General features: G+C 36.6%; 1 protein-coding gene across 22 annotated transcripts in view; it reads left to right on the top strand.

Moving 5' to 3' along the window:
- The window catches only part of ptprfb (protein tyrosine phosphatase receptor type Fb), a 368,772-nt gene that overhangs the window by 137,090 nt on the left and 205,010 nt on the right, over positions 1 to 26,672 (top strand). For all 22 annotated transcript variants that reach the window (NM_001083576.1, XM_087240178.1, XM_087240172.1 and 19 more), the window contains 1 exon segment: positions 17,691 to 17,860. In NM_001083576.1, coding sequence (NP_001077045.1) covers positions 17,764 to 17,860 — 97 coding nt within the window. In that variant the 5' untranslated portion in view covers positions 17,691 to 17,763.

Below are 26,672 nucleotides of genomic sequence, written 5' to 3'. Positions count from 1 at the left end.
GAGAGATGGAAATAAAGATAGGCAACAGACCTCATTGCCTATGCACACCTTTAGGACGACAGGATGCGGAAGTTTGACACAGATTTATTTATTGATGCATCGTGATTCTTTCTCTATTCAGTTCAATTGAATTCATGCTCATTTCTATTGCACTTTTACAGTGTAGATTGTGTCAAAGCAGCTTAACAAAAAAGTTCTAGTTAATTGAAACTGTGTCAGTCCAGTTTTCTGAGTTGAAGTTCAGTTCAGTGTGGCTTAATTTTCACTGCTGAAAGTCCAAACACTGAAGGGGAAATCCATCGCGTCCAAAGTGTCGAGGAACAAAATGTCACCAACTGACGAAAGTGAATGAAAGAAACCTAAAGAGAAACAAGGCTCAGTTGGGCAGGACCATTTCTCCTCTGGCCAAACTTCTTGTGCTGAGCACTGGACTCTATTGAATCTGAATTAATTCTCAACGGTTCTGAATTTAATCTGTATTCAAATTAAATTGTGAGGGTGCAGGAAAGCTGTCCGCAAGCTAGAAACAGAGAAATGGTAAGCACTGACAGGCAAATGAATTTGGACAAACTTAAAAAATGTGGCTCTGTGCTTCTTGTCCGTTGTCCACTGTTCCAATTCTTCCCACACTGCACTTCTTGATGTTACGCAACCTGTTTAGAATCACAAAAAATGTGGACATGGTAGCATTGACATGATGGATGGACATTGACTACAGCTGAATAGTATGTTACTTGCAGACTGTGAATGCAATTGAAAGAGTTGTAAGTGAATGAAGCATTGTGCACTACTTTTAAAGTCAGTTCTCTGTGGCTTTAAACTAAACGCAATAACCAGATATAGTTTTTTTTAAATAAACATTTTTGCTGTGAAGGCATTTCTATCTTAAACGATTAGAATCTGACTAAAAAATAACAGTTCTTGGAATAGGAACTGTTTGTTATTTAGAATTGCACTTTGTAATTTAGCATTTCATTATTACATTCAGAGCTCGTTTACGAGGAATTTAACTAGGTGGCAGCACTGTCATACATAGATTCTATAAACAAAAACCAAAGCGTATACTCTCAAATTCAAGGTGGAATTGTAAAGTTGCAAAGATGTATTCGCACACCTGAATAAATAGGTAAATATGTAGGTTAAGAATCGTTTTGGGAATCAGATCATGTCCCCAGAATTGGGATTGGATCGTAAGTCCCCAAAGATTCCCACTTCTACTGGTTGGTCATGAGATTTCCTTCTTTGAAAGTCCTTGAGTCAACCTAAAACCAGATAAGGAGTTTCTCCACTGCTTGATCCAGCTGCGTAAATGGATGTGTTGTACCTGCAAAATCTCATTTGCGGTATTTACTGCATAATTGCAGGAGATAATAAGTCCCAGGTTAACCTGTTTTCCCACGACGATGCTTCTGTTTTCATCCTTCAGAAAGTTCCCCCTACTGCTTGGTGCAGTGTATGCTAACAGGCCTCCTACTGCTAATCCCATCTTTGTCTTAACACAGAGAAGGACTTACACTCTCAGAAAACAATGGGTCTTGCATCCCTTCCAGCCAAGCAGAGGAAGTTCACTCATTATTAAGAGCATTTTTTACACAAACAGTGGCCAGAAAAGCAGCATTGTGAACCAAATTCTTGCCCCACCTGAGCCTCTGCAAAGGATTGTGTTTCAGGGCCGGACTCAGCTCTTCAAGAAAGCCACCTGCATTTGTATTCGCCTACGTCAGGCTGCATGCCAGTGCTCTGCTGCTCTCTTTAGAGCCACTTTGTCTGAAGATTGATTGGGTTCTAAGTTTTCAAATAGCTGTTCGACTTTGCAGCTCTCGCTCTCATGCTGCGTGTCTCATACAATGATGAAGGACTTGGTATTGATGATTCTTCACGAGTGAAATATCTCTTACTTGTGGTGAAATTCCTGCTCAGAGGTTGTTTAATCTCTCACGATGGCTTGTTCTGCTGAAGGAAAAGTGTAATAAATTGACTAGGGGCCTTGAACTTTTGACCAATGGACAGACACTTGGGTGAGTCGGAAATGAGTTACTATGATTTTGCATTAGGAAGATTGAGCCTTTTGATGGTTAGGGTTTAGTTTGAGATTATGAGGGTCTTAGGGTGTAAGATTTTTTTTCTAAATAAGTTATGCTTAAGTTGACAATATTTGTCACGTAAATGCATTTACCGTTGTCCTTCATCAGTGTAAGGTCATTAAAAAAAAATGTATGCATAAACTGACCAACCCAGCTCGATTTTTGCACATTATTGCAATTGCGTCCTGCATAAAAGACCGTAACCAGCATTCTTTCAGTTTATTGCTCATGTGTAATATGGAACAGGAAAGTGTCTTTACAGCAGATTTAAGTACAGCACATACATCTTTGAAAAATGTAAACCCATTGCCTTAAATGCAAAAAGTTGATTTTAAAAAAGTCAGTAATTGTAACCCATTGACTTAAGTATTAAAAATATGAACGTAGTGTTTACTTCATAATTATAAGGGTTTGCTCTCTTAAAGTCCACAAATTTCCTTTTACTGTGTAGTAGCAATGTTTTGCCATTTTTGACTGATGACCTAAGCCTGGGGTGCCCAAACTCGGTCCTGGAGGGCCGGTGTCCTGCATAGTTTAGCTTTTTTTTTTTTTTTTTTTGCCATATCGCCCAGCCTTGGTTGGAACTAAAATATACAGGACACCGGCTCTCCAGGACTGAGTTTGGGCATCCCTGACCTAAGCTATTATTAAAATAATTTCTCGTTTTGTGTGTTTATAACAGTGGTACATTGAAGCAATCATATTTGAGAAGAGAATGAGTCTGTTCAAGTTTCCCACTGAGATTGCTGGAGTAGGTTTTTTAATGCTTTATTTATCATCAAAATAATGTTTAGTACAGACTGTCAGGTTGCTTATTTGCAAACACAGTGTGCCAGTTGCAATATCATTGCCAAAATATATATTTTTTTATATAAACATTTTTGCTTTAATGACATTTGTTCTTTGTTAAAAGGTTATAAACAGCTAGACAGTTTGTTCTTTATAATTGCTCTTTGTAATTTAGCATTTCCATGTTTCATTCAGAATGTGTTCATTCTAAATTTTGTGTTGTTAAAATTTTTTTTATAATTTCTAAGATGGCATCTTAAAAAAATGTCAATTGCACATTGGAGTACCCTGAGTTTAATAAAGATGCTTAATTTTTTAAATATCCAGTTGGAAATAGCCCTTTTTTTTTTTTTTACAAACAGAGTTTCTGACAACATAAGCAAATGCAGTTTGTCAGTTTGCATGTAATCCAGTAAAACAGGCTATTTCAACTTACACATTTTTGATGGTGATCAGCGTAATAGTGTGAATGTAAACAATCTCACTGTTTCTGGAAAACCTTTTCTAATAAAATGGCATCATAGCTGTAGAATGAAGCAGCATAACTTTTTTATTTTATTTTAATGACACATTGTTACTTTGACATGAGAATACTATTCATTTAATAATGTAATATGTATATCATTTGGAATGAAACAATGTATATTGTCCTAATATCGTCACATGCTGAGACAAATCTTGGACAACAAAAGTAAGGATCCAAGTGCAATTTAATAAGAGTATTCATGTAAGCAGGCATTAGTCAAAACAGGGGCAAACCAGGTACATACAGGGCATCCAAAACATACTTGAAAACATGCATAGGGTCAAAAACTTAGCAGCGGTCAGAATATAACAAAATAACAAAGTTAAGTTCAGGAACACTGCTGGCAAATCCAAATAGCAAACAAAACTAACACATGATGACTTCAAACAAAGACTGTTGTATGTGTGGTGGATAAGTAGTCCAGATGATCAGTGATGATGGAATTCATTTGTGTGTGAATCATCAGTGGTGAACAGCAACAGGTGTGCGTGAAACAGGGGAGTTGTATGGGAATTGTAGTTCGTTAGTGTGATATGCGTAGTTCACCAGCGAACTACCACGAGTGGATTGGTGGTGATCATGAAGGTTAGCCATAAAATAAAAAAAGTTTGAAGGCAAACATTAACTTGTATCAAACATATACTTTATTATAGAAGTACTACAGTGTAAATTAATTAAATTTATAGAATTTTTAACCAAAATTTAGCAATTTAAAATTACAACGTGCACTGTAACACCATTTAAAGAACAAAGAAAACAGATGCATCTTTCAGGCTGTCAGCATTGTCCAAAACATTTCTTTATGGGTTAATGCTTTTACTTTGTTTTATTTTTACATTTATTTCCCCTTGCTTGGTGCGTTGCGTCTTTTGTTCCATATCCTTCACTTTTCAGTGTGAACATTTCACGTCATGAAGTTCCCTTTTGATGGGTGATAAGTCATCGCCTAGCATGGACTGTAGTTCAGAGTGAAATATTTTTGCCAGATCCCGATGAGATTATTTAAATTTTAAGAGTCTGAATGTTGCCTGAAGCTGTTTCCAGCTTAGTCCGTCAACCCCCCTGCGACGATATCGTGCTCATTCGAGGATGCATTAGCTGTTGCAGGTCGCTGTTGCGAGGTCTGCACGTTAGCCTGTTTATTGCCTTTAGTTTTCATTTCTGTTGCACAGGATTAGTTTAAAATGAACTCCATTAGGCACAATTATCTGCAGGCACTTGGTATTAAGTAAAAATGTGCTTTAATTCAGAAAAAATTGGGACCTCTTATCGAACAGGTTCAACTCCATAGCTCACCTAACCGGAAATCACAGTGTCTTTTGTTCGAGAGGCTATTGCATTCCTATTATAAAATTCTATAATACAATAAAATACTATGTTATGGGTATTTATAATAATCATTTAAAATGAAAATGATCTTAGTGTTCCTGAATAAAGGCAAAATGTAATTTCCATCAGTGTTATTTCTGGTACTAGAACGATTTAGCTTCTAAAAATTCAGATCTCAAGAAGTATTTTGTTCTAATGAAGTGCTTCATTGTCAAGGTGTGCTTATTCAGTCTCAGGCAGTATTGATTCAGGTGTCGCAGGTCTCTGTTGACATATCTTCCATTTGTTTGTGTGTGAATTGAGCGCCGGTGCCGAGGGTAAACTTAGCAGGCTGTGGGGGGTTTCACAGGCATTGTGTTTCTGTGTTGTGTACGTAACACGGTCGACTTAGATTGAGATTGCTTTGTGTTCAACTGTAGGTTTATAATCAGCAGTCTTCAGCAAGAAAATAACCTGTTGCAGTTGACTCATTCTGTTGGTATATTTTTTTGTGTTTGTTTTTGGTTTAAGAGGTAATTGAATGTTGAAGCGTTAGCCAATAAATCAGACTAAAGTTGAGCCCAAGCCACTGTGTGAGGCCATGAGTCTCGGCATTGTCATTAGCTAACTAAATGATTTATTTTCCCAAACAAAACAGCTTTGGCTCTTTGCATATAATACATTTACACCTGCGACATCAGTAATAACTCAAACAGTGAAGCCTTTCTTCAATACGTGTTTGGTTTCTGTTGAATTACCTTTCGACTGATTTGTGGCTGCAGGACGGAATGAGAGGACTTTTGGTAATCCTCACAATATGACAGTAAATCTCCTGGTTATGTCTTATTCGGAGAGCTTTTGCTTCTCTTATTGCCATTTAGATTGAATAAATGAGAGCGCTGTCGCCGCATCTGATGCCGTCGCTCTGTAAGTCAAATATGATTGCAGGCTCATGCCTTGACAGAAAGGTCTAAGGGAACGTTTGGTCATCCACTCACAAGAGAGTCTCGTCTATTTATGTCTCACGTGTACTGTTGCCATGTCAATACTCCAGGCCTATACATTTGTTCAAATGAGTCATGTTACATTCCGTCACACTGTACTTGAAGGCTTAATGTAATACTTTAATGTAAATAGAGACCTTATCATAGAGATTAAAAAAAAAATCACTCCGGGAAAGACTTTAAATGTCAAGAATGATACGCCAACGGATGTGGGCAATATTTTAGTCATCTTGGTTTTGCTAAGGAAAGCATTACTATAACTAGGGATTTAATGTAGTGAAAATTAAGATGAATGATTAGGTAATGGATGATTGGCTGGCTACTGTGGAAAAAAACAGTAATACAAAAAAAATAGTTTTCTACAAATTCAAGACAATGGTTTTTATGATTTTAAATCGTAGCTACAGTAAAACATTATTAAAGTTTTTGCAAAACTTACTAAAATTCTGTTACAAAAGTTATTTTTAGTAAAAAAAATAACATTTTTTTTAAATAAAAAATATTTTTAGTCAAAGAGTATTGAGTTAACTAGATAAGTCACTTGTATAGTTTTGAATTAGGAAAAACGCAATGGTCAATATAGATGCTTAAGGGCAGGGGTCTCAAACTCGCGGGCCATTTGCGGCCCTCAGTGCAATATTTTGTGGCCCACGCCGACCGCTGTACTCTGCCAGAATCAGCAGAGCGGCGAGAGAGAGCGCTCCCCGCTCCGCTGATTCTATCCGTACACAGCGCGCTTGTCACTCAATGCGCGTTGTCGCGCGCGTTCTGATCAGCTGTGTTGTCGCGCGCGTACTCAAGAGCGGTGTTATCGTGCGCCTACTGAAGGGCGGGACCGAGGGTGTGTCGCGTTGCGGGGGCACTTTTGATCATTTTGGAAGGGCACTTTCTATGCAAGACTAAAAAGGGCATGTGCTCTGCACAGGTTGAGCCCTATGTGTGCACGTACCTGCCCTGCATCTTATAGGCCTATATATTGATATTATAGGTAGATACAGACTGGTACAGACTGATGTGACTGGAGTGGGGTGGGGGTGTTTTATTTATACATATATACGCCTTTTTTTTAGGTGAGGAAATAGAAGTTTTGAGTGAGTTCCCCCACTTTTTTTCCCTAGGACTTCAATAAGTCAAAGTACAGGTCTAGACTTAATGATGATCATCTTCAAGCCATACTGAGGGTCTCAACTGCTTCCGCTCTAAAGCCAAATGTGGTTCAGATTTGTGAGAAGAAGCGCTGTCAAGTCTCTGGCAGCAAGAAGTAGGCAAAAGATGCCATGTTCAGAAGAACTGTTCATAATCTTCACTCAATGTTCTATTAATGTTCAGGACACTTCATGTTCAGAAGAAATAATTAAAACTGTTAATAATGACATTTGAGGACTTTTTTTCGTGAAATCCCTTATGCGGCCCAGCCTCACCCAGACTTTGCCTCCTGCGGCCCCCAGGTAAATTGAGTTTGAGACCCCTGCTTTAGGGGAAGGAAGCCTCGTCTTCCAATAAAAGAGCCAATCATTAATTATTGTAGATTGAAGATTCTCCAGGAGAGGGGCTTGGCCCAGATGTGTGTTCTTTACGACAGTTTCTGCAGCTTCATTATTATGAACCCTCTGGGGTCAGCAAACATGCTGGAGTCTCAAAGAGTATTTTTAAAAAATGGACCCTTTTCACAAGACTCTTATGATGTATCTTATATGTATTTATGTATGTGTTATATCATCTTTGCATCAAATTACACAAAACTAATTACTGTTTATGTAAGATGTTTCTAATGCAGGTTCTGTTCACTGAAGTAGGCATCGTTAGAGGGCATGAGTGCGTCCTCTCGGCAGTAAACAAACAGCTCGCGGTCAGATCACATGTGATTTCGATGCCGCAAATACATCATTACATGAAGACAGAAATGACATATTTGAGTTAATTATACCTAATCGATAAAGTGTGTTACTCCATTTGAGGTGTCCATGTTGCTGAGAAGGCTAGTGCATACGCCTTTTTGCTTCTGTCCTGATCTTGAAAATATAATTGGCTGAATTGTAGAAAAGCAGAATTAAAAATCTAGATCACAATTTTTTTTTTCGATTAATCATGCAGCCTTAATGCCCATAAACTTGTAAACCAAGAGATTGCTTTGATTTTATTGCGAGCTTTGCCTTTTGGAATAAGTAGAAAATTACCTTAGAAGCCCAGCGAGATTGTCACATGTAAAATAAAACAAGTCAAAACAAAACAAAACACATGTAAAAAAAAAAAAAGGATATCTATAAAGTAAATCTATACCCTCAGCATTCTAAACACTCAACCTATACCACTTTCAAATTATAGTGCATGTGTCATTTTAAATATTATTTATTTTTGTGGTGCTGTTTATTGTTTTTTGTTTAGATTGTTTTATGTTAGTAAGTAATTAGTACTATACTTCTGTACTTTTGTTTGTTTGATCAGAACAAGAAAAATCTTTTCACCAGACAAAAAATATTTTCCATTAGAGAGAAAAAAAGAGAAAAAAAACTACTTTGGTTTGATCAAAGAAAATATAAAATATAAGTGAGTTTTTCATTTGATAGATTCGTGACCCTGAAATGAAATATCAACATTTTTATTTTTAATTCCAAAAATCATTAGAATATTAAGTAAAGATCATGTTCCATGAATATGTTTTAAAATGTCCTACTTTTTGATGTTTGATTCATAATGTGTGTGCAACTTCATTCAGACAAATTTTAAGGTGATTTTCTCAGTATGTAGAATTTTTGGGAACCCTCAGATTCTATTTTTTTGTTTCATGGCTAAATAGTATCCCATCCTTTACACCAATATATCAATGGAAAGCTTATTTACTTAGCTTACTGGGGATGTAAAACTCTAAATTTTTGTTTTGTGGTCCATGGTCACATATAGTAATTGACAATATCATAAATACCCTAAACATTGTACTAATTTCTTGGCAACCATCAAATTTAACTTGATTTTTGATTGCATTTAGCTTATAGTTGCTAAATAACTGCTCTTTTCGGCTTAGTCCCTTTATTAATCTGGGGTTGCCACAGCGGAATGAACCACCAACTTATCCAGCTTATATTTTTACATAGCGGATGCCTTTCCAGCTGCAACCCATTTCTGAGAAACATCCATACACACTCATTCACACTCATATGCCACGGACAATTTAGCTTACCCAATTTACCTGTACACCATGTCTTTGGACTGTGGGGGAAACCAGAGCACCCGGTGGAAACCCATGCGAATGCAGGGAGAGCATGCAAACTTCACACAAATACGCCAACTGACCCAGCGGAGGCTCGAACCAGCGACCTTCTTGCTGTGAGGCGACAGCACTACCTACTGCGCCACTGCATCACCTTAAACAATGCCATTTTATTAATTTTTAAAAAAATCAGGAAGCTTGTGAGTTGAGCACAAAAGGTCTTTATTAATGTAACTCCAGCATATTGCTGTTTTGCAGCTCAGACCCGAATGTCAAGAGAAAGCGTCTCCCACATGAAGTGTAGCGCCGAGTAATTTGCTTACCTTCCAACTTTTATTTGATTTCATCAGATTTACCGTCTCCTGTTCTCTCTCTGAGTTATCTCAGACTTGCTCTCAGGTCATATGTTTTATAAACTTGTCAAACGATGAAAGATTAAACTGGGCCATCAGCACGGTATAGTTGAAATCACACGCCAGCTCAATCCACAAGCCATGGCCCATTCAGTTTATGGTGTCGGACAATTTTCTCTCAACACAGGTTCGGTTGGAAGGACTCAGCTTTATCTTCCCTAAAGACGTCAATAAGGTTGTCTACACAAGGCCCTGCCATAGATCTCCTGTTGTCTTTATCTCTGGATGGGCCATTAGGGGAAAAGCAATCACTGGCGCCGGAGAGCTTGGAAGGAGATGTGCCTAAAGAGTGACAAGGGGAGAGAAGTGTTTATTTATCCTCTGTTAGCAACACAGTGGGCTTAAGGAGATATTCCTGTGGCTCTCACACTGATGAGATTGTCTAGAGGCAGGAGTAATGAACCTTCACTTAGTTACGACGCTTTATTAGCATGTCACAATGTGGAGTTGCTAGTCACGGCTTGATTCGTAATGTCTGTGTTTGAGGTTAGTAAGACATGTTTTTGACAGAAATTTATATTGGATGGAATTGATCAAAATTAGCAGCAAAGACGTTTATGATGTAGTAACAGGTGAAAATTGTTTTGAAATTGCTATTTAGCAAAACTGGATGATTAAAACGTATCAAACTTTGAATAAAAATCTTATATAACACTAAATCAGCATAATTTAATTATTTCTGAAGAATCACATGCCATTGATGACTCAAATATAAACATAAAGATTTTTAAAGATTATAAAAATGTCCCGTTAAGGCAACTAATTTCACTCTGCAGCGATCTTTGAAACGCATCTCGGGCAGTATGCTTGGGTATTTTGTCAGAATAGGGAAACATCAAAATTCTCCAAAACTCTTTACCAAGCTTACGATTATATTACATATTTGGAATCACCAATAAAATTAAACAACAACTGTCTCAGGAGTTTAGTTTCTAAACATGTGAATCAAACAAAAAATTTTAAGCTGCCCAAGCTAATGTGCATGCACATTCCAAAGGTCTGAGATCACGACACCAACCTCATTTATGGCCGTTCTATACATTATCATTTCCTGGATAGTGCTTCGTCAGATCGCGCTGGTCTTCTGAAGTAATTCACAACACGGCCTTGATGGCGATTCTCCTCCTGAAATGACAGCGCATCTTTGTTTACAAGTTTGTGGGTGTTGGTGTAGTTGCTGTCATGTGTCGTGTGTTTGACAGGATGGACTATTCACCCTATTCTCCGCGTACAAGCAATCGCAGCCATTTGAATCCTTTTGGCTCAAGATTTTCGGTCTCATTCACTTGCATTCATTTTTTGACATTAAAAACAGCTTGTTTTGCTGCTTGATGTTGCAAACTGATATTTTCCTATTATATTATTCGATTTTGTCTGTATAGCCATGCAAACACTTGTTTGTAGAGCAAGTAGTTTGACTGTTTTCTGCGGTTTATTATTCCTGGTCATTTCTCCCATAGGAAACTGAATCGGAAGTTCTAAAACAATCACAAAAACGAGCGCACTTCCACATTGAAGGATAAGATTATACCTCGTGTTTGTTTTATATAAAACCCAACACCTTTTGTTTGCAGGTGTAGTTGGTTCATTTAAAAGTACAGACTTGAATCATAATGTGGACATATTTATTATATATGTGAAGCAAGTATTCACTGAGATTCCAGTGTGTTTGTTGACCACACAGACTTTCGCAAAAGCACACATCTGATCTGAACTTTTCCCTCGAAGAAATGTACGTTGACTCAACTTTAATTTTTAAGGCAACAAACATTTTTGAGTTTTCTTAACTTAAATTGAGTCAAGTGAAGCTGTCAACTTTATTTGCGTAGTTTAAACAAACAGCAAACATAATTTATTTTTTCAGGTTTTTTTATACATTTTATTGATTTTCTTGCGCTTTTGAGGTAAAATATGACAAGTTTTTGTTCTTGCATTTAAGTATGTTTTTGTTATTTTGTCTTGAGCTCCTTCTTCACATATTTATCTAAAGTGACCTGTAAGCATGAGTGTTAGAGCATAAATGTCAGCATTTGTGATATAAAATGCACTTGAATAACCACAAGTGCCGTTTTTTTGGTATGATGATCCGTGTTCAGATCATAATCCTCAATAATCCCCTGGATTCCCGCTAAAAGCACAATAAATTTGAGTAGCAGCCTGGTTTTCAAAAGCAAAAGCATGACTTTTCAACAGGGTTATGAGATTGATGAGTGTTTGAGCAGAGTGTATTGCGCAGTATCACTGCTCCTTGGGTAAATCTCATCTAATGTGTATGCTAGCTTCGCTATTGTGGTGTTATCGGTTTATTTACTCGTTCTCTCAGTAACCCCGGCTTGAACAAACAAGCCAGGCGTGGTGTAAGAGCTTGTTGATTGGCAGGTAGGTTTTAAATGATTGGCTTTTGACTTGGAGGTATGTTTTAAAAAAATGTGGATCAGTTAGCTAATCCTAACAGCTCTCCCAAATGTAGGTCATTCTAGAATCATAATACATGTCTTGCTTTTCCCTCCCTATTGCTGACCTAATCAACTGCTCTTACTGCTCCTTTTTTTTTTGATTCGCCTCCAAAGGTACTGAAGGTTTATTATGTTCGCTGTGGTGCTGAAACCCCTCGGGGAGTTTTGGTATAACCGAGCTATGACTCAACATGTACGTCGTCTCTTGTTATTTTTACGCACAAACCCACTTGTCAAAAAAGATTAACAAAAAGCCTTTAGGATGAACAAAAATAAATCAACACACTCTTTAAACACCACTCTGTTAGGATCTGTTTGTTCATTGTTGTTTCTGGCACCATCTCGCAAACACGGCAGCCAGAAGCCAGGCGTTTCCACACGCATCTGAAATCTGCATGATTGTTGGCCAGTCGACGCCTCCTCAGGTGGATGGAGTATTTCGCAGCTTGTGTGATACTGGACTGGAGTCTTTGTGGCAGGCAGACGAAGTGTTTTGTGTCCCATGTGAAAAGAAGAATGCTTAGCGTACTTGAGTATTTAACACTCAAATAACATGCTTTAAAAGAACCCACTCAAGTGTGAATTGAATGCGGTTGCAGTTGTTTTTCAGACACTTCAGACTAGGTTTCTACCTGGTAATAATGTGTTTGCAGTGATGCGATCACAAGTGGTCAGCTGAGATGCATTACCATTTCTACTTTCATGTTGGGATTTCGGTTTTATCTTTTTTTGTTGCGTTGTTGTTGTGCTCTACATCACTTTCTCATGACTGCTCAGTGTGAAACGAATGAATACATACTTTCAGAATTAAAAAGACTACAATTTTAAAAGTGAGACTTGTATTTTAGTGCAAGTGTAAATTAATGTCTTATGTTTGTGCGCTTTTGGTGCATAGATAACGTGAAAACAATATGAACAATGTTTTTTTATTGCCCGTAGACGTGGTCAAATGTGGATAAGTTCAAAATGTTTCAGCCACTGTTTACACTTGTATTTTCTGTGGACATCAAGTTAGTTTTATAATTTTGTCTTTAACTGATAAGGCTTTATTTTAGGTAAGGAACAATTAGCTAAATTAGCATTAGCTAGCAGAGTTACATTTCTACAAAAAACCCAAAACAGTATTTAGTCTGACTCAGCAGCATTTCAAAATTGGTTAATCTGTTCCCTCTTAATATTTTTCATTATCTTAAGGGGTGGATCACACCAAACACGGTGAGAGACGCAGCTTTTGAATTGTTAACTAATGGCTGCAAGTGTTTTGCATGCTGCATATATATACCCTAAAAGCAATGTGAACAAGTGTTTTTTTTTATTGCGTGTAGATGAGGTCAAACCTAGACAAGCTCAAAATGTTTCAGCCACTGTTTAAACTTGTTTTTTTGTTGACATCAAGCTATTTTTAAAAATATGGTCTTCAACTAATAAGGCTTTATTTTAGGTAAAGAATAATTAGCTGCATTAGCAACATTGCCGGTAGACTTACATTACTGGAAAAAACCCAAAATATTATTTAGTCTGATGCAGTAGCATCTCAAAATTGGGTAACCCATTTCCTCTTAATATTTTTCATTAGCTTATAAGGACGATCACAGCGAACGCGTTGAGAAACGCATCTTTTGAATTGTTTACTAATGTCTGCAAGTGTTTTGTGTGCTGTTTGTTTCCTTCACTCCTCATGTTTTAAGCGCCTGCTACGTTTTTTGTTTTTTTTTGCTGTTGCGTGCTGTGCACCTAATAAAAAGTCAACTCTGAGTGGAAAACGCGCTACGTTAGTCGTGTCTTTTCCAATCTCCATTCAAATGAAAGCAGAGGCGGGGTTTTCGGTGAGGTGACAGCAGTGTTTGGGCTGTCGAGTTTACTACAGAGACTTTTAAAGATGGAGGAGAGACTAGTGGTCACAGTTTCAAGGTATTCGAAACTGTATGACTTCACAAATCTTGAATATCACAGTATTAATAAATAATAAAATGATAACAATATCAATACTCATTCACCATATGCAGCTGTTTCAGTAGTTGCTTAGCGACATAAAAAGCGCAGAATGGAAATACACATTTGGTGTGATCGGTCCCTAAAGGCCTCGTAGCACCGTGCATTTTAGAATTCTAAATATAGATTTCTATTAGAGTACTCACAGCGCACAGCAAGTCGGCGGCTGTCCACGGCACCTCAGGACACAGTTCATATTTCTGCAATACCACAGAACGCCGTCTGAATAGTTTCATATTAAATAACATATTCATATTCGAATGTGCATCTGGTGTGTGATACTTCCAACTGTCATGTGGGTGCCGTGTTTTGGCGCTGAGCAGCTTATCCGGTGTGCGACCCGCTTAAGGCTACCAAAGCGTTTTTGCACAGCAGAAATGCCCGTTGAGCCTTTTTTTGTTGTTGTTGCCATGGGAACCACAATGTTTTTAAAACAACAGCTGTGTTGCCAAACATCGGAGTGCTTAGCATTTTTAAAACCCATTGACAGGTGGAGAAGCGCTCACATTTGTTTTTGAACATCGCTTAAGTTTCCAAAAAAAAAAAAAAAAACGCTTTGGTGGACACACAGCTAAACAGCGAGTCAGCTGATTTCAAAATAAAGCTACACAACCTATCATCCTTGTTGATGAAAAAAAAATCAATAACCAGTTAATTTAAGTCTGATCAATATTTGAAAAAGTTGCTAATGAAATTAGAAGTTGGCCCTTTGTATCCCTTGATTTGGCCTGCCAGACAGAAAATGATTGGAAAGGGTTGGGGAATGCCTTTAACAGATTCTCATTTCTATTTGAATGTAACTTTTGGTCTGATTGTTTTATTGTTGAGCTAAAAACAATAAACAAAAATGAAATTAAATGTTACAATTAAATGTTGTAAATGAAACAAGATTTTTTTTTGAAAAAATGCACATAGCGTCACTTAACGAATAGGGGACAAAGCAGGAGACATTAGCATGCAAAACAAGGCAGAGTTTAAAATAACATACATTTATGAAAAAAAAAATTAGAATGCATTAGTAAACACGGTTGGAGTAATCTTTTCTTTGTAAATATTATAAAATAAATGAGGAAATTACCCTTTAATGTTATACAGTTTGCTATATTTACCTTCGGCCCACAGCTCTCAATCAAGCTTTGATTTTAGCCCTTCATAAGAAAAGGTTTGGGCACCCCTGCTTAAGAGTAAAGTAGTGTTGCAAGAAATATTGTTATCGCAATATTCACCAATAATCACATATTGCAGATTTTCCCAGTATCGTGCAGCCCTATTTTAAAGTCATATAACCAGTGTAGTAACAAATGTTTTATTTTTAACAAGTTGCTTTAAATATCCCGCATCACTGTTTTTATTCCACTTGCTCAAGTGAAATGAGACAAAAAGTAAACGTGCAGCCATGTTATGTCCTTTTGATTGTACAAAGCTGAGTCATTTTAAACTTGTTTTTACACCTGAATGAAGAACAAAAATAGAATAAGATTATCTGAACCTTAAAGATTCATCTGTCTCTCACAGCCTCGTTTTTATTCATGTAAACCTAATCTGGCAGGAGTTTTATTCCAACCACTTAGCAGCACATTTAAAACCCCTCACTGGACAGGATGATTACCAAGATAACATATTGTCTTTCCATGTACAGTATGTAGCTGCCTTTTCTATGTAGCCCTTAGTGTAGTTAATCAAAAGGTTGTCTTGACAGGTTAAATTGCTTCAGATGTGAACAGCTTAGCTTGACAAGCTGAACTTCTGGAACAACTTAATGCGAGTGCTGATTTAAGCCAGTTGTCCTTAGGGAACTGTGTGTGACCATACAGTAAATACCACCACACACTTCAGGACATCTAGAGACATCTGTGTTGAGCTACTTTATTGTTTTAATGGGCACCTTTAGTGGTGGCCTTTTATTGGGAATTCCCAATTCTCTCTTGTTATTTTGATATTTATCTAAGCGGCAGTAGATTATGGGTTTAGTTTGCTTTGATAAAAGAGCATTTCCTTACCTCGTTAACCCTGTTGCCTTCAGTAAGACCGCTCAATTCATCATGCCCTCATTGCCAGTAGTATACAGCAGGGGTGGGTGGTGTGACCATTTCTATTTCATGCTTTTTTCCTCACAGTAATAATATAGATAGTTTTTCCACAAAAACAAGAAAAGGCATATGATAACTAAACTTCAATAGTTCCTGTCCTCCTTTTGGCTGAGCTGATTCCAATGTCTTTTCTGTTTGTGTATTTTGAACCCTTTTACACATAAGCTTTATATACTCTATTGCCATTATTTATGTTTAAAAAATGATTATTATTTCATCAGTGTGCATTTTACAAACCATAAATATTATGTTTTACTAGTACTTATGAGTATTTAAATTTCTAAAACTAAAATAAATGTTATGTGTTTGAAAACCGGGCCTAGTTGTACTGTGCGCCGACAAACAGCACAGAAGTGCCACGGTGACCATAGTTCAAATCCCGGCTCGTGGTCCTTTGCCGATTTGTCTGCTCCCAATGCTTTCCCCTCTGAACTGTCCACTGTCCTATATCAAAATGAAGGTGAAAATCCCTAAAAAATAAGTATATATAAGAGATAAGGAGTTTAGGTTTAAGATTTTGTTCTCTTTGCTTAAAATCAGACTTGTGAAGTTACGTAATTGATGTTTTGTTCTTAGATAGAACACAATCCTTTCCTTATTATTTTTATTAGTGTAACATAGAATCCCAGCTGGAGGTTGCTTTGGAGTGATATTGTAAAGAAAAAAAGATTAATAAAACATAATGTATTAAGATTTGCATGATTGGTGTCACAGATAATAAGTCAACACTTGTTTTTTCATATGTTCTATCCAATATAATAAGCAAGTCTGATCATTTTACGACATAGCTTACTTTTATTTGTGTATTTAACTTTGATTTTACTATTCAAATGTCTACAGGGCCTGCACAGTTAATAAGTCAATACTTTTTTTCATATATTTTGTTCAATATATCAAGCAAGTCTAATCATTTTATGACATAGCTTACTTTTATTTTACTTGTCGAATGTTTACAGGGCCTGCATGTGAATCAGTCATGTTAAGCGTTGGGCATTAGGACCTGAGGAAGGCTGTTAGTTGGCATAGGCTTTAGCGCTATACACAAGACTGTTTAACATACTGAGGGATATTGTACACAGAGTTATTCTGTACTAAAACGTCACAGTTTTAAGTTGGTAATGCAAAGCAGTTAATCTGAATCAAAAGTAATGGTTCACTTCAGATTCCTGACCGAATTTCCTCAACCTCACACACACACTGCACATGAGTTAGGCCCAGTCCCAATTCTACCCCTTAGCCCTTCCCTTTAATTCTCATTTTGCGCGTTCACATCAAGGCGTAGGGGTGTCCTGATTCTCTTTTGCTTGAAGGCATAGGGTATGCATACCCTGACAGAATAGTCTAGTGGCTGGTAATTCATCCTTTTTCAGTGTCTGGTAATGTTAATATTGTTTTTGGGTGTTTACATAGAAGAATGTGTGTAAATACATAGTACAGGTATGAGCTTATTGCCACATTATATGATTTTAATTACACAATATTGTTGCCTTTGGTAATTTTCAAAACATACCAAAAAATAACACAACTAGAAAAACTACAGCAGTCGCCATCGTTGATCATATGTGAAGTAAGAGCTCCCAACGACATGTGATGAGGTATGAGGGTGTTGTAGTGTTGTCCCACTTTTTAGGGGTAAATTTTGAAGTCCTTTCCCTTTACACTCTGCCACACCCACTTATTTACATGACGCGGTATACAAAAACAATTTTTATCTGCGGTACTGTATATATCATCCTACCATTCAACCCCAGTGTATTATATATGCTTGGTTATTCTACCTTGAATCAAATGCTAATGTGTTTTTCTTTCTTTTTCTTCAGGTTTTAGTCTATGATTGCTTGAGAGCTGCAAGAGCAGAGCGGGGATCGAGGAGGAGCAGTGCCAACCTGGAACATGGTGCCTAACACTTGCACATCCGTGCCCCTCCTGCCCGTCGGGCTTCCTCTTCTGCTACTGCTGAGCTGCATACAATTCTCCTCTCAGGCAGACAGTAAGTACAACACTTCAGCTGACTAGTCATTTTTTTCCCTTCGTCCTTTTTCCTGTGCCTTGTGAAATTGGAAGTGCATCGCATTGTGGAATTGTTTGCAGGCATGAGTGAACGCTTGCTTGGCACGAAATGAACCCGAAACTCAAACAAAACGTTCAACGTTACTCACAGGTCTGTTCGTGTGAACTTTTCCCCGCCACAGATGAGCGATGCATTTCGTAGTAGCTCAGAAATCGGTTCTCGTGGGCCACATTGTCCTTGCGAATGAGCGCACGGATCGCTGAGATGCGCCGTGAGTGACATGGCAATGTTGCGGGTGCCACGGGTCGAGCGGAGGTCAAGGCTCAGTTCTGGCATGGGTCAGAGAGCCATTTAATTCGCCATGTGACCCGTCTGCACCGCTGTCACAAGGCTGCTGTAATTCTATTAGGCCTTTCTCTCTCTCTTCCACAAGCTCACTCGCTGTCTTTCCTTTTCCACTTGCCGCGTTTAACCTTTAAATCTTTCAGTCGTTCAGAGGCGGTGCTGGAATAGAGTAACCTTGAAGATTCTTCTCTTGACTCCTTTTGCCACTTTCAAAGTCGCAGAGCTTTGTGATTCAAAATCGTGCCTGTGCTTTCTCGATGAAGACTTTTCAAAATAACCTCTGATGTATAGAGATCTTGACTGTATTTTAAGAACTTTAAAGAATCACTCCAGTATTTCAAGTATTTTGAATCTGAAACCTGTAATCAAGTCTCCCTTTCATTTCCAAAATGATTTTAAAGGGGTTTCCTGTTTAAATTCAGCATGCATTCAAAGTTGACTTTTTGTGTGTCTGCACTTTGTGCTTGAAGACCAAAAACATCTTCATAATAATTTCTTAGAATATAATATCAGAGTAAAATGAAAATGTAGTATTCCTGCAATCAGGAGTTCCTTTTGAATTTTTTTAAAGGAACACTTTACTTTTTTGATAAACGGCTCATTTTACAAACAGTTTATTCACCCAATTATCATCTCCCCAAAAAATTCATAAAGCCATACCTATAAACGCTGGGATGTGAAATTAAGGGATTTCCCCATCTGTAAACACGCACCCAAAACCCAGTGTCCACTTTTGCTTCACTTTAAATCTCGTGTAAAGAATCAATTTAGAAAACAGTTTCTACATGGACTGTTTTGAGGAAGGGAATTTTACAATTTTTATGTTTATTTCAAAGTGTTTTCATGCCTAAATAAAATCAAAGCACAGTACAGACTTACATTTAAGAGCAAGGGGCGCCCCCTTGTGGTTTGGCAGTATGGGTTGCGTATAGGGAGGATCGGCTCTTTAATGTTTATTGCCACCTTTCCTAGAAAGATTAAAAATATGTGAGAAATATGGGAAATGGATGATAGCAGTATAGAACTGTAAAATACTGGGGATTCCCGGGAAAAACCAGAGGTGTGATAAAACGTTTCAAAAATTGTTCCAAATTGACCTAGAAAATAGCCGTTTTCATTTTCTGTCAGTCTCAGTACATGACGTAACTACAGAAGAGTCAAGCTTTAAATAGGAACATTATCAAATCTCTTCGATCACTTTTGAGCAAGATGCTAATGGTCTAATCCGATTCAATAATCTATGCTAAGCTAAGCTATAAGTGCTCCCGCCAGACCCAGAGACCAGCTGATTGGATTTAAAACTGATACATTTTAACAGTTTAACTCTAGTGGAATTCTAAAATGAGCTTTTTTATTAGTGGAGTGTTTTTGTAAGCACAAGTCCTTAATGTAAAACTGCTTGTTTTGAATGTGACTCTACAGTAAAGGGTGCTTCATGCATCACTGCACTATTTATGTGGACCTACTTTGCTTGTAACATTAAGTCAGTTTTGTTTATGTGTCTTCTCTATCCTACTTTATTTTTAGCCCAACACCTTGATTAACTTGTTTTATTTAGAAACCGAAAGGTTTTTGGTCAATATTATCTTTTTGTTATTTATAGGTATTAGTAGGTAATGTATATATATAATTATTATTGTCTATTTGAGATATTCTCTGTTAAAAATAGACCTCGGAAAAACTTGAGGATATGTTTAGTATAATAGATATATAATTACTCATGTCTATTTGACCTATTCTCTGTTAAAAAAGACTATGGAAAAAGTGTATGTTTAATAAACAAACTTCATTATTCACGCAGACTTCATATTTAAATAGTCTTTGGAGTTTAATATTTACACATAATATTCACATCATCCTTTGACTTTCCATGTTACACAGCTAAATCAGTTGGATTCTCTGATTCTCTCCACGTTTTCAGCATCACCGAAATCATAGGCCTTTAATTGTTTAAACATGAGATAAAGTTTAATCTGAGTTTTGCTGAAATCCCATTAGAGCTGCATTATCAGGATGCGTGTAAATGTAGCGACTACTTCATCTTGACGGCACACTTGGTAAAGGCAGTCATTGTCAGTATATATATAAATATTAGGCTGTTTTGCATATCGCTGCCATGGGCTTCTTGTCATTTGTTCAGTGTTCTGCATGTTCATGTCTAGCGCATTAACACAATGCCTTCATTAGTGTCATCACATGCTGCTGTGGGTGTTGTTGATACTTTAAGAACCAGTCTATTAGAGATTTTATCCACATTCAACCATACTAAAGGTTTCAGATATGCGAACATCCCCAGCTGATATCACTCTATTGTGAGATTCCTTTGGTATAAACAATTCTTTTGTTGTTTAAAGAATTGTTGTTGCAACAAATATTACTTTAGAAACACAGAGAACACATAGAAAGAATATAGTCAATCCATCCATCGACCCAAAAACAACAACTGCAATGCTAGAAATAGAGAAGAGGTTTAATATTGACTCAAATAATGTTGTCTTTAATTTTGTGTGTATATATTATATTATATTATATTATATTATATTATATTATATTATATTATATTATATTATATTATATTATATTATATTATATTATATACAGTTGAAGACAACATTATTAGCTCTTCTGTGAAATGTAATCATTTTTAAAATATTTTTAAAGGCATGTTTAACAGAACACAAACATTTTTGAGTATTTTTGATTATGTTTTTCTTCTTGAGAAATGTTTATTTCTTTAAATATGCCTTGGATAATAATAATACAAAATTATTTTATTTCATTAGTAAAGTCACCTTTATTAACCACCTTAACTTGCCTAGTTTACCTAATTAACCTAGTTGTAACAACGGAGTTGAGGATCCAAATGCATTTTATTTACCCAGGGTCATGCAGGCAATGGTTAAAACAGGAACAAACAGTATCATGGGGAAAATTCTAAATTGTCATAGGGATTCTCGCAGGCAAAGAGGTCAATACAAGTGGCAAAATGACATAACCGAGAAACAAGGCAAGGGTCAGGAAACAAGTTAAGTCTAGACAATAGAACGCTTTGTAATGCTACAGGATAGCAAGAATCAGCACTGTGTGTGTAAGTGTGGTGTATAAATAGTTCAGGATATCAGTCCATTATGAGCTTCCAGCTGTATGTAATCAGGGGTGATCTGAAACTGGTGTGTGAGTGAGGTGCTTGATGGGAAATGTAGTGCAGTTTGGTGGCAGAATTGTAGTTCAGGTGATAGAGTGTGTTTTCGGTGATCTACAAGGGCTAGATCGCTGGTGATTGTGACAATAGTAAAGCTCTTTAGAAGAAAAAGGGTCTTAAGACACTTTAGACATTACGCTAGAGAATCATTCAAATACTAAGTCTAAAGTGATGTGTGTGGTTAAGCAACGTTTCTGCTGTTCTGACCTTCAGCTGGAGATGTGCCATCGAACTGTTGTAGAAACGCATTGTCAGACTCATAGCTTTGCAATAAGACTGTATATCGGGACGGGTGGGGGCTAAAATCTTTTTCAATTTAGTTTAATAATATTCATATCTTTTTTTTATTGCTTATTCTAGTTTATTAACCTAAATTATTTCAATAATTTTTCAGTTTGTCAGATAATATTTTATTCTATTTTCTAATTTAAATAGTGTTTTGTGCTTTGATATTCACAGACAGTACAGTTGCTCAGTATTGGGATTTGATGAAGTACACATCCTCACCACTTTTCAGTTGTTCATTCAATGACATGCCATGTTACAAGATTTGAAAATTCTGATTCTGTCCATGTTTTCTACATCACAGAAAACATAGAGCTTTAATTTTGTTTACATGTGTAAAGTTTAATCAGGGTTTTACTGAAATCCTAGTATAGCTGCATTATCAGAGTGCATGTAGCATTTTTTTAAAACATGACACCACTCTTGGGAACAGACAGTATTTGTCAGATACCACTCTATGGTGAGATTCCTTTTGTATAAATACTTTTTAAAGACATTTCAAACAAATAAAATGCCAAAAATAGAGGAGAGGTTAAATATTGACTACCACAAATGGTCTTTTTCGAGTGTGTTGTTGTCTATAATCAGACAGGGTTGAGTTGCTAAACATGAAAGAACCGGCTTCGCAGAGATCTGAATTATAGGGCAGTGGAGCCAGAACTGCAGGGTGCGGCGTCGCCAGCGTTTATCCCTCCTAAATCAGACAGATGAAAAATTAAGGCACTTTTTTTCTGTTTTTTTTAAATGGTGGAAGCAGTGGAGATTGCACGGAAGCTCCTGTAAGGAGACTGGAGGCTGTTGTTTAGGCGGTTGTGTCTTATTTGTGTGATTTAAAGCCACCCAAATTGCTTGATGAGGTCTTCTTCAGGGACAGCTTCTTCTAGACGCGTTGTCTAGGGTTTATATAACAGTCTTCACAGTCAATTTCGCTCTTAAAGAATTGGTCTTTCACTCAGTTAAAAGAAGCAAGCTAATTGGTATCTGTTGAAACAGGATAATATGCTATGTTAAAAAAAAGAAAAAAAAACTAATTTAAAGTGGATAAATACAGGGATAAATCAATCTGTCTGTCTGTTATCTTTTCTTTTCTTTTTTATTTCTTTCCATCTAGATTTATGTTTGCTTCAGATGAATTTTATCCATTAATGTATCATTTTAAATATAGATTTTTTTCATTATCTTTTCCCATATATGTATTTGTAATATATGTATCAATACTTCTACATGTAGTTGTTTATGTTTACATTTTATTTTTTTAAATTTAATTCCTCATTTCTGCCATTCTATCTATTTATAGCAGCAGAGATGCCCAAGGTAGGGCCTGCGGGCCAATGTTGGCCCATTATAACATTTGATTTGGCCCACCATCCTATCTGAGAAGAGAGTGAGAATGATGGAGCGGGCTAGGGCGAATGCCAGAGAGAATGACAGAGATCGTCATTTCTAATTTGATATAACATTTTTTGTTTGTTTGTTTCTTTTATTGCTGAGCTACAAAAAAAAATGAAATTAAATGTTTCAATTAAATATTAATGAATTATTCATGCATGATATATCGGCGGGCATACCATTATCGTACAATAAATGCTTGATTCGCATATTTAAAATGATTTTAACGAGTGCAACGGATGGCTATCAGCACACACACAAATAGTGATCTGACAGCCTTCACAGCACCCCAAACAGCAGCAGGAGAGACGAGTGCCAGTCACTGAATCCAGCATAGAGTTTCTCAACTGTCCGCCATATTCTGTCTTTATATTATGCTCTGTGTTCGTCATAAAGTCATCTGTCCTCAATGCTCAGATGTTGTATCAAAATTTGACTTTGAGGACAAATCTGACTTCGCTTTGCAGCAAGAGCATCACACATCACCTGCCGTTAAAGTTTAAAACTCACTCGATCATTTTCCCCACAATTAACAGCAAGAACAAACATCAAAACATTGTCTGATTGACAAGCAGCACCTACATCTGTAAACGAATCTAAAAAGCCAATTGGGATAAATTGTAAAGTATAACATACTGTCTGTATAGCTTTAGCTTGTACAGAGACTCAGAACTGTCAAAACATCTCTCAAAATGAGTTCATATTTGTACATATGTACATTACTGTAACAAGTTTTATTCAAGAACATTTGAGCTGGTTTAAATTCTTTTATTTTCATTTTATTTAAATTATATTTATTTTGCTTGTTTGTTAATTAAGTGCAATTTTGTCATTTAACCCAGGGGTTCCCAAACTTTTCAGCCCATGACTCCCATAGTGACAATGTCAGTGACTCGCAACCCTCAATATCCTCTGAGGTGGTTATAAATACAGTAGTTATAAATACATTGGCACACACACAATAGACTCAAGTCTATTTTCTTTTCTTTCTTTTTTTTATGTATATCAGTGCTGTAAATGGGCCAGAAAGTTTAACCTGGTGTTATAAAATCAATCTGCTGCATCTGACGCTATTGCTATGTCTTTAATATAATGTAATTACCCCAGAGGTCACAATAGAACTAATAACTATAAGCTACTATAGTAACTATATAGTAACTATAAAGTATATAGTAACTATAAACAATGATTTTTTCTCTTGTTATGGATAAAATATGGTAATTTTTATGGTTTGATAAAAATAAATAGATTTTTGGAAATCACCAGGCGACTCCCCTTCATTGTCCCACGACCCCTCTAGGGGTCCTGACCCCCACTTTGAGAATCACTGATTTAACCTATTGTTTTTATGCAACAGGCTAGTTGCTTGTTAATTTGCTGTGCGAAGAATATTGAATATAAAATATAGCTTTTTTTGCTTTGAGTAGGCTATTTAGTTTATAAGATCAGATCAAACTTTCATGAAGTTTTTTTTAAATAAATCAGTTGTCTACTGTATGAAAATCTAATATTTTGATTATTTTGATTTGAAGAGTTATCAGTTATTTATATCGAATAAAAAAAAGCCATATCCAATTATCCATACGGATTTTTAAAAATGTTAATAATGTCACTTGGCGGATAGAGTACTATGCCGAAGACATTGGTGTAACGCCACTCTATAAATAAAATGAAATAGTTTTTGCTTTTACTGTGATAATTTCATTATAAAATGTAAATTCAAATTAGGCTGTATTAGTAAATATAAATAGGGCGAAGCAGTGGCGCAGTAGGTAGTGCTGTCGCCTCACAGCAAGAAGGTCGCTGGGTTGCTGGTTCGAGCCTCAGCTCAGTTGGCGTTTCTGTGTGGAGTTTGCATGCTCTGCATTTGCATGGGTTTCTTCCGGGTGCTCCGGTTTCCCCCACAGTCCAAAGACATGCGGGACAGGTGAATTGGGTAGGCTAAATTGTCCGTAGTGTATGAGTGTGTGTGTGGATGTATCCCAGAATTGGGTTGCGTCTGGAAAGGCATGCGCTGCGTAAAAACTTGCTGGATAAGTTGGCCTGGATTGACCCAAGAAAATAAATGAATAAATAGTTAATATAAATAACAGATTTCTAGTCATTTTTAAAAATGTATTGTTTAAATAAGGAAATTATCCATGGCCCATTAAAAAAAAGTTTGGGCACCCCTGATCTACTATCTGTATTTATTTTATTAAGGTTTCAAGCTTTACATTTTAATTCAAGGAAATGTATGTTTTAAGTTGTTTCAATTGGTGTTGAAATTACTTGTACAGTTCATTTGAAAATGCAAAGCAGCAAGTGTTTTTTTGTTTCTACCTAAAATTAATGAGCTGGAAAAAATAAGAATGAATCTTTCAACTGTAAACTTGTGTATACAGAAAAAATTACAAAACTGTATTTTGTGTGTGTTGTAAAGAAAATAGCTTCTAGCACTTGCAGGAGGAAACAGTGACTTGTTATTTTGAGGGTGTTTTTCACACTTGGCAGGTTTGGCTGGATTAAAACAAACTCTCTATTTTTGGATCTTTAGAGTGTGAACGTATGAGCAAATTAAGACCAAATAAATAATTTATTACAATGGGACCAAACGAACCAAACAACCTAAAGAAATGAACTCCAAGTGTTAACACAATCTAAAGCTTCTCACAATTTAATAGCTGAGATCTGGTCCTGCATTCCTGGAAAAAAAAAAAAAAAACTAACAGTATTTCATGTAGTATCATCATCATCATAACAATATTTACTTAGTTACTCACTAACATTGTTGTGTACTAGGATGTTGTCTAATATATAACCGGATCTACAGCACTTTGTTGGTAAAGGATGCTGACAAAGACTTTTTTTTTGTCCTCCATTTTTTATTTTGTTTTTATTTAACTTAATTGTTGCCTTCTCTCTGATTTTCATTTTTGTACTGTCCCCTTACAGCATGAAGGTTGCTGGTTGAGTGCCAGCTGGGACAGTTAGCATTCCTGTGTGGAGTTTGCATGTTCTCCCCATGTTAGTGTGGGTTTCCTCTGTGTACTCTGGTTTCCCCCACTGTTGAAATACATGCAGTATAGGTGAATTGAATAAACTAAAATGACTGTAGTGTATGAGTGTGAATGAGTATGTGTAGGTAGGGCTGGGCTGATAAACTATATCAAACCGAATCGCGACAAAGTTTATGATCATAACAAAGATAAGTTCTGGACTTTTCTTTACAAGTTACTTAGGGCAGGGTTTTGCAACCTTTTGCATTTACATTTACATTTAGTCATTTAGCAGACGCTTTTATCCAAAGCGACTTACAAATGAGGACAAGGAAGCGACTTACACAACAATAAGAGCAACAATAAATAAGTGCTATAGGCAAATTTCAGGTCTGTAAAGTCTAAGAAGGAAAGTATTAGTAATTTATTTTTTATTTATTTATTTATTTTTTTGGGGTACAGTTAGTGTGATATCCAGAGAGGCAATTGCAGATTAGGAAGTGAAGTGGGACACCCCCCTCCCCCACCACCACACCAAGTTTGCCTAATTTCACTTGCCCCATAACCCCCCACCCCCCTCCCGTGAGCCAAA

This window comes from Danio rerio, chromosome 2, assembly GCF_052040795.2.
Source record: "Danio rerio strain M-AB ecotype USA chromosome 2, GRCz13ab, whole genome shotgun sequence".
Taxonomy (NCBI): domain Eukaryota; kingdom Metazoa; phylum Chordata; class Actinopteri; order Cypriniformes; family Danionidae; genus Danio; species Danio rerio.
This window is presented reverse-complemented; position numbering and strand designations above follow the sequence as displayed.